General features: G+C 38.7%; 2 protein-coding genes across 2 annotated transcripts; both read right to left on the minus strand.

The window, feature by feature from the left end:
• On the minus strand, positions 2,013-5,087 carry LOC109230373. The gene is made up of 6 exons (XM_019395878.1): positions 4,946-5,087; positions 4,354-4,558; positions 3,634-4,184; positions 2,831-3,441; positions 2,363-2,590; positions 2,013-2,042 (listed from the first exon to the last, which is right to left on the minus strand). The coding sequence occupies exons 1-6, from the start codon at positions 5,085-5,087 to the stop codon at positions 2,013-2,015; spliced, it is 1,767 nt and encodes a 588-aa protein (XP_019251423.1).
• Positions 7,611-9,396, minus strand: LOC109229735 (uncharacterized acetyltransferase At3g50280). Its single transcript, XM_019395277.1, has one exon. It carries the CDS (start codon positions 9,258-9,260, stop codon positions 7,863-7,865), a length of 1,398 nt encoding a protein of 465 aa, XP_019250822.1. The 5' UTR covers positions 9,261-9,396; the 3' UTR covers positions 7,611-7,862.

Raw genomic sequence — 12,988 nt, forward strand, 5'->3', positions numbered from 1 at the left:
TTCAATAAAGGATAACCAAATCAAGCCTTGGTTAGACCTTGGAGTTGAAAAGGTGGATAAGAAGGACTGGTTTTATTTCCTTGCTCACCCCGGACAAGTCCTCAATGACTCGGTAAGTATCAAAGAATAAATTCACAAGATATATTTTGTCTTCTGTTTTGTAGTATAATTGTAGTTATATTATAGCTATTTAATATATGTGACCATGCATTTTATTATACATTGTAGATATAATGTAGACATTTCTTATAAATGCTGCTCTTATTATTTATAGTGTGATTGTATTTAGGTTGGACAGAATTGGTATATCTGTATTTCATGATTGTAGTTAATTTATAGTTATATTGTAGAGCAAGATGAAGACTAACAATATTAACTATAGTTAGAATGTCGATATTATTGATACCTTATGGTAGTTGCTGTGTTCCATGTGTTGCTGTGTATAGCAGCTAAAGTGTAGCTATTTGTTAGATTATTTGAATTCTGGCTTTGTAGTTTAAAGTGTATCTGCTTTGTTGATAATTGTAGTTACACTGTAGCTTATAGTAGATTTTATTTTATTTTGCAGCACATTGATGTTATTATGTATTACCTGAGAAAAGAGGCAAATATGGCCCCAACAACAACAACACTAGGTTTACAACAACCGATTGCATGTTCAAGTCAAAGATTGAACAAATCTATGAGAAGTTCATAAGTACTCCGCCAGAACAAAAGTATTCGGTTGTTAAACCCGATGATGATGTTGCAGAATATATTCTTGGGTATAGACTTCTTGCTAATGTTGCCTGGGATGAAGTTGACTATGTCATCATGCCCATGAACATTGTAGAGAATTTCCATTGGTTGTTGGTCGTTTTCGACATAGCGGACAGGCAACTATATGTCTATGATTCCATGGTGTCTTCACACAATCATAATGTTGTTGAATCATGTGTTGATAAGTTTTCAATCATTATCCCTCTGTATTTGTCCTGCACTGGTTTCTACGGGAAGCGTAAAGACATTGACTTCAAGACCACAAAGGCATACATTGAGAAACCAGCTACAGACCCTCTCAACATACAGTGGATGGTTGCGGAGATTCCACAGCAAAAGGAAGGATCACTGTAAAAAAACTATTCTCTCTTTCTAGATGGTTAATTATTTGTTTTTGTAATCATTTGTTAAATAATTAAATTTTTGTGTCTTATGCAGCGATTGTGGTGTATTTGTGGCTACTTTTGCAGAGTATGTTAGCCTTGGAGATTTGTCAATCCCTTCAGAAGACCTTTCGGATATCGACCAACACCGTACATGCTATGGAGCTCTCCTATAGGACTATGCTACAAAGAAGCAAGAAGATGGGTCAATCAGTGAAAGTGAGGTTACAGGCAGGCTAGCAAGGAGGAAGGGTGCTCCTGCTTTGAATGAGAAGACTAGAGTCCAGAGAAAGAAGAAATAGTGTCCTGTTTTCCTAGTTTAGTTGATGCCAATTTGTAGTTGAAGGAGAATACACTACTTTATGAACAAAATTTTTATGTTTTTACTGCAGCTTACCTTATTGTTTTGTTATTTTATGTTTCATTATGAGTTGTTCACTTGAATATAAATTGGCTTGTTTACAGCACTGTATCTTCATTATATTAAACATGAGTATTTTGATGTTACAATACGATTTGCCTACAAATAATCTTCACAATATCTACATTTTGTAAACACTCGATGTAGTTATTGTATATAAGTTTGTAGCTGTATATGTTCATAATTTTTATGGAATACCTTCAAGTTCTATGTAATATCTGTATATAACTGTCAGTTGAAGTTAAATTACACAACAAACAGAAGAAATAAATACTCCAATCATAGAAATATACTATCCATAATTTGTCCGCAAATTATCTACAAATTATTACCAAGACTACAATTTAACTACATTTAACCTATATTTTACCTACAATCTGGAAACACTTTACATTAAAGTTACTTTTTTAATATCAGTTGTATTGTAGATAATAAATATTAAAATTTAATTACACTATATCAAAGACAAATTTAGATGCCTGACAAGATACATAAAAGCATATTAAACACACATAAACAAATTGTAGTCTACTTCATAATGATCTTTAAAAACTTAAACGATTACACAAAAAATCTGCTAACTTTAACTCACTAACAGTTAGTTTGAATAGCTATTCTAACTACATGATATTCATTTCTTTTTGGGCGCATTCTTGCAAGATCTTTTGTTATGCCCTTCACCTCCACAATTTCCACATGACACTTTGTACTTCTTTGACTTTATTTAATCATATGTTTTATATCTTTCCTTTTGAGGTCTCCCTGGCTGCCTTTTATCTCCCGTCGGTGGATATACTACCTCATCCAAAATATGTTGTGGCACATTCCATTTGCTTTCATCAGGAAGAGGATTTACTGGTATTTCATACGTACGCAGAAGGCTCTCCCTTGTGTAATACGGAGAGCAATAGTTTTCATATATTTCATGCCTGTGCCTTAATGCTGCCAAAGCATGCGCACATGGAAGTTCTTCAAGTTGGAATTGGCCACAGCTACACTTCTTGTTTTCTAGACACACAATGTACCGCTTCACACCATCTAACACAGTATGTATATGATCTGTTGAAGCCCTCACCTACCATTGCAGAACAAACAGAAAGAAAAATATTTACAATCATAAAAATAGATTATCTACAATTTATCTATAATTTATCTACAAATTATCTACAATCTACAAATTAACTATAATTTGTCTACAATTTATCTACAATCTGGAAATACTGTATATTAAAATATTGTTTTTCTGCACCAAATAAACTGATCTTACCCTAAGTTTCTGAGATAATGTACTGTTTTTCTCCAATTCTTTGTTGAATTTGTACCCAAGGTATGTGAAGGTACCCTTTGCCTTCAATAACTTCTCTTTCGTCCAAGTTTCAAGAAGTGTCCTCATATACTCTAATAGGTCAAATATTGGCAGCTCTCTTGCATATTTTGTTACAGCATTCAATGACTCTGCAATGTTTGATGTCATAGTCCAAGTTCTATTCACCGTTGCATGTACTCTTGGCCATCTATGATAGCCAATATCATAGAGGTATGATTTAACACGAGGGTCTATCTCTTCAATCTTCGACATCCTTTCATTAAATTCATCCATAGTGTATGACCCTGCTGTAGCAAAGTACAATTCATGTAATTGTAGATGACCCTTCTTGAATTTTGACCTTATATTTGTCCAAATATGCCACATGCAAGAGTAGTGTGGCATGCCCGGATAGACAATTGATGTTGCCTTCAGTATACTCTCATTCCTATCTGAAACAACACACATTGAAGGTCTTTCACCATATGCCTGCTTGAATTGCTCAAAGAACCACTTCCAAGATGCGTCGTTTTCAGAATCAACCACAGCATATGCCAAGGGCAATATTGTACCTACATTATTAATTTATAAAATATTAATTGGCAGCTTTGAAAATGTATATAAAAATATAAATACACAACAACTACAATATATCTTCATAATATAGACAATTTATCTACATTTCATGTAATAGCTACAAAATTACTACAATGTATCTACATTTTATAGACTCGAAATAACTTCAAACTTTTTACACTTTTTACCTGCTGCATCCATGGTGCTTGCTGTCAGCATAATCCCCCTGTAGGCTGACTTTAAGAATGTCCCATCAACCACTACTACTGGCCTACAATGTTGCCAACCACTTATTGATGTACAAAGAGAAACAAATGCGTATAAGAAGCATTCATCTGCTGTCTTCTTCAATTTAACAACCGAACCAGGATAAGTCTCCTCAAGAATATAAAAATATTTGGGTAATTTGCTGTAGGAGTCAGCCAGATTCCCTCTCAAAAACTGTAAAGCCTTTTCCTTTGCTCTCCATGCTTGCATGTAGCTTAGGTTCACTCCGTGTTCTGCTAACATGTCAGTTTGTATGTCCTTTGGTGTGTAAACAGTCTTTGGATCACAATACTTTGGAATGACCATGCTACCAACTACAGCTGCAGTACGTTTGCGCTGAATGAATGTTTCGTCCATTAAGGAGCATGTGTGTTGTCGGTTGAAACTACTTATCTTGAACATTGCGGAATCATTGATTGACGTTGCCTTGAAGTGCCATTTACAGTTTTCACCAACGCATACAAGCCAGTAGCTACAAAAAAAATGCAAAATTTTAATACAGATTATAAATGTAGGTGCAACAAAAGGACTATTTTAACATAAACTACAATTTAACTACAATGTAACTACAGTTTATCTACAATTTTTAAAAAACACATAACTTGAGTAAAACACTGCTTTTAATGATCTTTTCTCCATACCTTCTATGACTAGATCTTTTAACTCTGAACTGGAACTTGTGCATCACAGAAAAGTGCTTCATTGCTGCAGCTACAGTTTGCTTGTCTTGATACACTTGTCCTTCTTCAATATCAGTTTGCGTAGATTCTTTTATTATTTCACTTTGATATTCCTCTATAGCTGGAGAGGATGGCATATCAAGTAACTTTAGGGATCCAGACGAACCTGCATCAAAATAAAGATAAACAGTGTCATTATAATTTTGTAGAAAATTTGTAGATTTTTTGTAGATATAGTGAAAATTTTGTTGTCATCCATTTTAGGATGTCAGACATTGTAGTTAAATTGTACTATAACTGTTGCAATTTGTAGAAATTTGTGAAAACAATACTGCTTCGTACATAATTAAACTGATTTGTATTTTATTTGACTAGATTTTGTTCTAAACATAGATTGTAGTTTATTTGAAGACAACATTTTGAAATCAACAATTTCTAAACATAGATTGTAGTTTATTTTATCTTAGATATGTAGTTTAATTGTAGATACATGTAGAATTTTGTAGATAATATCGTAAAACCATAATTCTATGCAATTTCGAACTATACAAACCTGCACTTGTGTTATCGTTGGTGATTGCCAATTCCATATTGAAATCTCGTACACTTATACATAACGGATATGAACCTAAGCTTTTATTCTCCTTTTTGGTCTCCATATACACACGAACCCCTATATCATTCCTAATCTCCATTGGGGGACAATTGTTGTTCACGATGTATTTGATTTCTACAATTTTTTCTGAAGTATCAATCGATAGTTGTTCTGCAATTGTAGAAATCAGAATACTGTAGCTTGCATTCTCATCAACCACAATGGCATCAACTTCAAAATCTCTAAATCTGCCATAGTTATCCCAATTCCCATTCAATTGTAGCATGATTGCGATTTTGGACATGATTGCTTGTTGTTGTTGATGTTTTTTTGGATTTCTAGATTGAGAGAAGAAAAGATGAAGAACAGATATATGATCGACAATTTGATTTCTGAAAACGACGAAGAACGGAATATAGCAATTTTGAGCTTGAATCTCGAAGATTTGAATTCAGTTTGTTGAAGCTGTTCATAGTTGAATCTGTTCGTACTTTTTTTTTTTAATTTTTGAATTGTAGTTTAAGTGAAAAATACGCAGATGAGAAATCTCCTTTCCGTTTCAAAAATTGAATTTAATGTAGAATCAATCAATCCCAAGATTCTTTCCTGATTTTTAGCGCGTTTTTAAGGGAATATTCTGCCCTTTTAATACCTAATAAACGAATGGTACAGAAATTGTAGGAAAAATATGGACTAGGTGGGTAATTTAGATACTATGCACATATTTGGTAATAAAGTTTCATATATGGTATAGGAAGGAAAAAATCCCTTGTTCAAAAGCCCACCTTGATGTTTTAAAGCATTGATAATATTTTGGGAAACTTACACAAATGTCCCAAATAAATCTCAACTTACCAACCTCTAGCCATTAGTCATAGACTTACAAAAACTAGCCAACAAAAATTGAAAAACCAAATAATAGGGTTCTTTCTCTCAAAGAATCACATGCAAAAATCACCTTCCATATTTTTATGCGTGATTAACAACATTAGATACAAGACGGAAAGGAAATTTCATGGACGGGGTAGCAAATAAGGTGATGGAATACAAAAATCTATACAATATTCCAAAAATCTAAACATAAAAGGAACTTTTTCAATGGGTATAGTTGAAATTCATTGAAAATATATAGATAAGTCAATATACAAAATTTGAGGAAGATTGGAGGTGATTTGGACTGGTTTTGTATCAAAATTCGTAATTAAATCGAGTTCAAAAAAGTCTTCTGCGACACATGTATCAAACATGTATCACGCATGTATCTAACACACAAGTATACATGTGATACACAATTGATACAATATGATACATATGTGATACGCAAATGATACACAGTGTGATACACATATCATTTTTTTCATGTTCAGCTTTTTACTTCGAATTTTTAGTTCAAACCACCTCAAAACTTCACCAAATCATCCCAAAGCTGAGATTCAAGCTCCTTATGTTGTGCCCAATCTATTCTAATAACACCCACTCAAAACAAAGCAAAAATTTGATATTTTTTTGCTACAAATAGCTAAATTGGCTAATTTGGCTAATATTAGTAATATTTTATCAGTTGGATAACTTTTATAATGAGCTACTTATAAATGAACATAGCCGATAATTTCTCTAATATTTTGTATGAGAATTGATTGATAAAGTAATGTTTATCCAAATTATCCAGAATAAGCGGCCCAAGTTAGATGAATAATTCTATATCATGGACATGACAAGACAAAGGCTGAAAAATTACATATCTTACCAATTATCACACCTTTTCGATTAAGACTTTGTAAATGACCTATTCCACTTACATCCCCCACCCCCTCTAAACACCCCGTTTTTCATCCTTCTTTTCTTTGACTTTGCACATTCAAGTTGGATGTAATATATGATATTCGAACCTTGAGGTTTTTATTCCAACATTTATGTAAGTTTTTGGTGGGATGTTTCTATAAACACTGGCAGAGCTATGTTGGCGAAACTCGAGAGTTTAGGGCAGCTAGGTGCACAAACTAAAGCATCCGGCAGGGTCTGGGTCGCACCCTCAAGGGTGTGATGTAGATAGCTTACCCTAATGCAAGCATTGGTGGCTGTTTCCATGCTTTGAGCCCGTGACCTATAGATCACACGGAAACAACTTTAATGTTGGTCCAAGGATCCAATGATCTATAGGTCATATGGAGACAACTTTAATCGAGAGGTTGTTGAATTGAATTCCTTTTGCCGGACAATTAGTTATGCATTAAAGGAAATATATTTTGTAATACGAAAACAACCATTGCAGCATGATGCATTTAATGGAAAAAAAGAATTTTGGTAGACCTTTCTACATAGTTAATAGGAGGCCTCCTGAACAATGTTAAAATTCGAACTACAGTTAAATTGCGACTTCTTAATCGTTGAACTTTTTTCACGAGGAAGATTTTTTGGCTACTTTCACTAAAGAAATAATTTGAAGTCTTGGAATGAGCTATAGCCTAGGCCTCAAGCTCCACTTGTTTTAGCCTTTATCCCACAGTGAGTACTGGTTGCTCTCCGTCAAAAGTAATATCACTTTCTACCCTTCAATTTCTTTTTTCTTTGCTTGTATCGCTTTATTTATGAAATGATAAACAAAAATATGGAACCCTCAAAAGACTATATAAATTCACCTTGATGATATTATTATCATAAACAATTCAATTTACCACAAGAATAAATCCAGTAAAAACAGAAGAAAGGCTGGAAACATTTCTTTCTTTTTAATTTTTTCCTCTTTCAAAGTTTAATAAACATGTTCATAACAAACACCCTAGTCGTCAAGAGGTTATAATTCGAACTGTAGTATCATGATTTCAAATGTTCTCTTGATCATCGTTGTTCAATTGAAATTTCACACTTCTAATATTTAAGAAACATATTGCATAAATTCCATGTCCTCTTCGAGTCCCGCCATTGTCTCAGGTGCCAAAACTACCTCAAGATCAACGGTTCCATTTCCTTCTCGTCCGGGGAAGGCGGAGATCTTACCGTCAAATTTATTAGCCATGCCACTTCGGACCGCTACGGGCCGGCCCCACCCGAAATCATTATCGTACATTGGAAATCTAGGTGAACTTCCCATAGTGATCATAGCTCCATCAAAATTTCCTAAAGGAAATAACCTAGGGTTACTTTCCCAATCCTTCACACCCCGGCGCACGGTAGCATCATCATGCGCCACTACATTCTGATGTAGCAGATTCGCGCTCCAATTCAAGTCGTTACTTAACAGCTCATTAACGGAAGCAACCGTTGGGATACTCTGAATCGCGTTTCCAAAATAGAGCGGCTCCATCTTTTGCTCGAGCCGATGGCGACAATTCACGGCCATCCTAAACGTCGTCGTTTTGCTCCCGTCCAATTTCCTGGCCCGCGTCACGGATCTCCACAACTGAGCACTCAACGATTGGAATGATGAAATCTCCGAAGCCGTAGACTTCACAGCCGCGCCGTTTTGCAAAGCCGGCTCGTTGTTAACGGGCGTGATCTTTCCGTTAGTTTTTCCGTTTTGACCGTTAACTGCCATTTTGTTGTTGGCTCTCAATTTCAGCTTCAAAATAGCTTCTCTGCTAAAATGAAAGATCTTCTCACGTATAGGCTCATCGCCGGAGAAAGTCGCCGACGGTCCACCTTCCGGGAACTGAAGAACCGCCGGAGAATCAAACACCGTGTTACGGCCGAAATACGGCTGCCTCGTAATCTTCTTCTCCCCCTTAGAAAATTCAGCGAAAGTGTTGAAAAAATTCCAGAAAGAAGTTCCGTCAACGACGGCGTGATTCATCGTACACCCGATAAATACGCCGTCGTTTAGCTCAGTTACCTGAATAGCCATTAAGGGTTTATAGTGTCCGGCGTAACTCAGGGTACTATCGAATTGGAAGAATTTTCTGAAGTAAAGTGGCACATCGGAGTAATTTGGTGGAATTAGAGTGGCAATTGTAAGATGGGGTGCTTTCGCATGTACAAAATCAACGCCGGCGTCGTTGCAGAGGATGTACACGTGGCCATCGGAATTAGTAATTAGACGGCCAGCTAAAGGAGGGAAATGGGAGAGAGTTTTAGAAAGGGAAATTTTGAGATGGGAAATAAGATCGGTGGAAGTTAATTCAGTTGGGGGTTGGGTAAACAAAACACCCTTTTGAATATACTGGCAAGAAAGCATAGGAAGATCAGAAACAGAGAGTCTTAAGGAATTATTAACAGATTGATGATGTTCAGGGTATATTGTGGATCTAGAAACGACAAAAACTGAAGAAGAAGGCATAGTTGCAGTGAGTTTATTGATTGTTATGGTGAGAAGGAATGGGAAATGGGAGAAGGGGATGGGCAAAAGAAGTAGGACAGTTGGAAGGTATATATAGAGGTTAGGAGTGAGGCTTGGTTCATGCACTTTGGTGGTTAGTGGACTTAATTTGACCCTCGGATCATTCCTTTCTTTTTTATTTTTTATTTTTTCATGATAGTGATGTCCGGATTAAGGGTACCTACTATCTTCTACCAGCACCGGAATCTTGTAAATCTAAGCACCAAGACTTAAGAAGATAAGAAGAAATCACCTAGTAATTTTTGCCTCTGCCTGGACTTGATAATGAGACCTCATGGACCGATTAGAGGGGTTGCTCATATGGTCAGCAATTCAGCTTACCCCACCTACAATTTTAGGGTTGTGAGTTCGAGTCACTAAAGGAGCAAATATCTCCAACAAAGGGGAATAAAAGTGGAATCAAAGGAGAGGGGAATCGGAAAAAAAAAAGACCTCATGGACTATTGGATCTTTCTCTATGTATTTTCTTCTTCGGTCTAATCATCTTGTACCGAAAGTTCATTGGCTGATTAATTTGGATTCACGCTGCATAAAATCAATAAAGGGAGGTCTACTAGAAGCTTCTCCATTCCTAAGAACTCAAATTTGAGACTTTTAGTTAAGTATGAAGGATCCTATTCGATGCCCTGCACTCCTTGGTGGGCTTTCTTTATTTACTTCTCCTATATATTGATGACCGCACAGTACAAGTGAACGATGAAGTGAGTAATGGTCATAGTGGTGGTTTTACACGGAGTTTGTACAATCATGATCATACATGTTTGGCTCAAAAGTTATCGATGTACTTTGCAAGCTTAAAAACAATCAAAAGTAGGAAAAGGTAAATCGTAATCAAATATAATAGACCTAGAGATGAAAAATAAAGTTGTTGTTGTAGATCTAATAGTGTAAAATGATAATATGAACTCAAGAGAAAGTGTTCGTTAGAGATAGAGATGGAAAGAGAGTAAGAGAAAATGAGAGAGTTGTATTATTTCAGAATGCCCCCTTTACAATGGGAAGGTCTCCCTTATATAGTAGGAGACCTCCCTCGAAATAATCAAAAAGATACAAAAATAGGTAACGTTTTCCTAGTGAAGACACTGAGCCTTAAACGATGTCGCTTTTGTTCCCACGACCAAGTCGTACCCTTACGTTAGTTGACGTATACTCATTGGGTGTACCCATTTGGCGTAGAGACGTTGACGGTCAAATTTGACCCTATACAGTTAGTCCCTCCGTTCGTTGGAGACGCATTCGGTAGGCGTCTTCAATGGGCGGAAATGCAAACCTCGTCTTAGGAGAATTTGACCTCGACCTGGGGCGGCAACGTGCATAAGGCGAAATGTATGACGTTGTTGAGCCACTGACGCGTGGCTTCCTTTTCGGAATGACGTCATCGCCTGTATGCGTCACTATTATACTTACTCCCGAGGCGGTTCAAAGGATGATGTGATATTTTGGTTTCTCGCGCACGTTTTGAATCATGACTCTTCGATTTCTGCACAACCTAACCCTATAAATGGGGGAGAGGTTCAATCCGATTCATCTTTCGAACCTTTGTAAAACATTTTCTGGTTTACTTCTTTGCCTTTCTTTCTTGTAGCCGTTATTCCGTGTGAGACTCCTCCACTTCTTTGAAGTCATATTTCTCGTCGTTAGTGCCTTATTTCCCCAACAGAATCACCATGGTAAAACGTTGTCAAGGTGGTAAAAAGACCAAGGACACTGACCCATCTAGGGTTTCGCCTTCCTCTGGCGGTGAGGAGGAGGAAGTGAAAAAGACCCTCGTTCCCCTTACTGTAGACAACGTCCTCCCAAAGGAAATGTATATTCGAAAGGATTTTCAAACGAAAAGTCCAGCCCTTCCCTGGGAGCATAGTGTTTTACTGCAATCTCATCTAGACAACCTTTGAGCGACACACAACATTCCTGACCATGTGGAAATGGCTCCGGCTGGGATGGACTATGCCAATGTGCATAGGCCTGGGTACTGCACATTTTACGAGTACCCATTTTTGATCGGTTATAATCTCCCGATTTACCCTCTAGCGGAGGAGCTTTGCCGTTTTTTCAATGTGTGTCCGGCTCAGCTTACTCCTTACACCTTGAAGGTGTGCAGGATTCTGACCACGTACGCAGCTAAGGCTGAGTGCGGCGTCTCAGTCCATCACCTTTTACAGTTATTCAGCCCTGGTTACTTGAGGGGTACCATGTTGCAATTGAAAAGCCGTGGTACGAAGGGTTTGGTAGTCAAGTCTGACGACAAGGCCAACCGCCTCTTCTGGCGTAGGTACTTCTACATCAGAACGGAGCACCTGGTGTCTAACCCCGAAGGATTCCCGGAAAGATGGAACCCAGAACGTGAGTACCTTTATTTGCAGAATTCATGACTGTTCGTGACCTTGACCATTCGGCCACTGTGATTTCTTTCTTTTCTCTTTTTTTTGTAGCGAGGGCTTCTCCACCCCAGTTTATTGACAGTATTAAATCGTGGGTGGAAAGATTGATACCTTATGCGGAGGAATGCCGTACCTGGGCTGCGTTTCTTCAACAGTACGGCCCGTCAGGTAATTCTTCGGCCTTGGTTTGGAAGCTCCCTTAGGTTTTTTTACCTGACTTACTCGTGTTGGCAGGTCGGAGCGCCCCCAAGAAGAAGAAGGCTGTCGTTACCTCGCCTAGGGCGGAGACCGACTCTGATGGCGGAGACATACCTTGCGGCTCGTTCAGTGATGGCGCTCCAGAGGTTCCTCAGCAGGAGGTTGCGCCTATGGCGGCGTCCGCAAGTGAGGCGACTCCTTCAGTGCCTTCCCCGCGGTCTATGGAGGAGACTTCTGAAGGTGAGGAGCCGCCAGAGAGAAAGAGACGGCGGTTGATAACGGGCAAGGGGATAGCGACTGAAGACGAGAGGGTAAGTGAACCCCGTCAAGTGTCGAGGCCGGTTTTTATGGCCGATGCTATCCGTTCTGGGAGGTCGGTTCCCCGAAGGAGAGCTGTTGCCGACGTCAGCCCAGCCCGTGTTCCGGAGAGCGGTTCGTCGGCTGCTGTTGGAGAAGTGGGCGATGGTGCCGAGAGGGCGGACACTGAGGCCGCCCGTGGAGATGCAGATGGGTTAACGAGGGGTCCAGCCCATGTGGAGATGACGGCGGGTAGGTCCAACCGCCGAATTATGATCTCAGGAGGGTATAACCTGTTACAACACAGCGAGCAGGACGCAACGGATATGACCCTGTTATGTGCGGCTGCTGAGCATGAAATGCTGAAGGGTGTTTGTGACGGGGATCTATCCCGGAGGGTTGCTGGCGCGGCCTTGCAAGTAGCTTTCAGTTTTCTTTGTGTGCCGTAAGGCTAACTTTGATGCGTACTGACTTGCCTCTCCTCTTTTTCTTCTCCTTTTTAGACTCTCATTTTGGAGGTGGAGAGGAGGCAGCGGGCGCAACAGAAGGCAACCACTTTCAACAAGATGGCGAAGAAGTACCAACGGTGTCGTGCCAAGCATGAGCAGCTGATGACTGCTCTGGATCGGAACATTGAGCTGGAGACTCTTCTTCAGTCGAAGGAAGAAGAATTGGAGGTTAGCCGTGGGGTAGCGGCGGAAGCTGCTGATTTACGGACCAAGGTCGCTGCTTTGATCGCCGAACTCGATGCCAGGGCGTCTGAGATTGAAGTCCTTAAGCGGACTGCAGCAC

Source organism: Nicotiana attenuata, chromosome 7, assembly GCF_001879085.1.
Source record: "Nicotiana attenuata strain UT chromosome 7, NIATTr2, whole genome shotgun sequence".
In the NCBI taxonomy this organism is placed as follows: Eukaryota; Viridiplantae; Streptophyta; class Magnoliopsida; order Solanales; family Solanaceae; genus Nicotiana; species Nicotiana attenuata.

What these genes read in the sequence shown, in the direction of transcription:
- LOC109230373 (XM_019395878.1), bottom strand. Translation starts at nt 5,087, where the DNA reads ATGGAGATTAGGAATGATATAGGGGTTCGTGTGTATATGGAGACCAAA. An exon ending in AAGCACCATGGATGCAGCAG is followed by an intron (nt 3,442 to 3,633) that starts GTAAAAAGTGTA and finishes TTAATAATGTAG; the next exon opens with GTACAATATTGCCCTTGGCA. An exon ending in CATTATCTCAGAAACTTAGG is followed by an intron (nt 2,591 to 2,830) that starts GTAAGATCAGTT and finishes GATGGTGTGAAG; the next exon opens with CGGTACATTGTGTGTCTAGA.
- LOC109229735 (XM_019395277.1), bottom strand. Translation starts at nt 9,260, where the DNA reads ATGCCTTCTTCTTCAGTTTTTGTCGTTTCTAGATCCACAATATACCCT.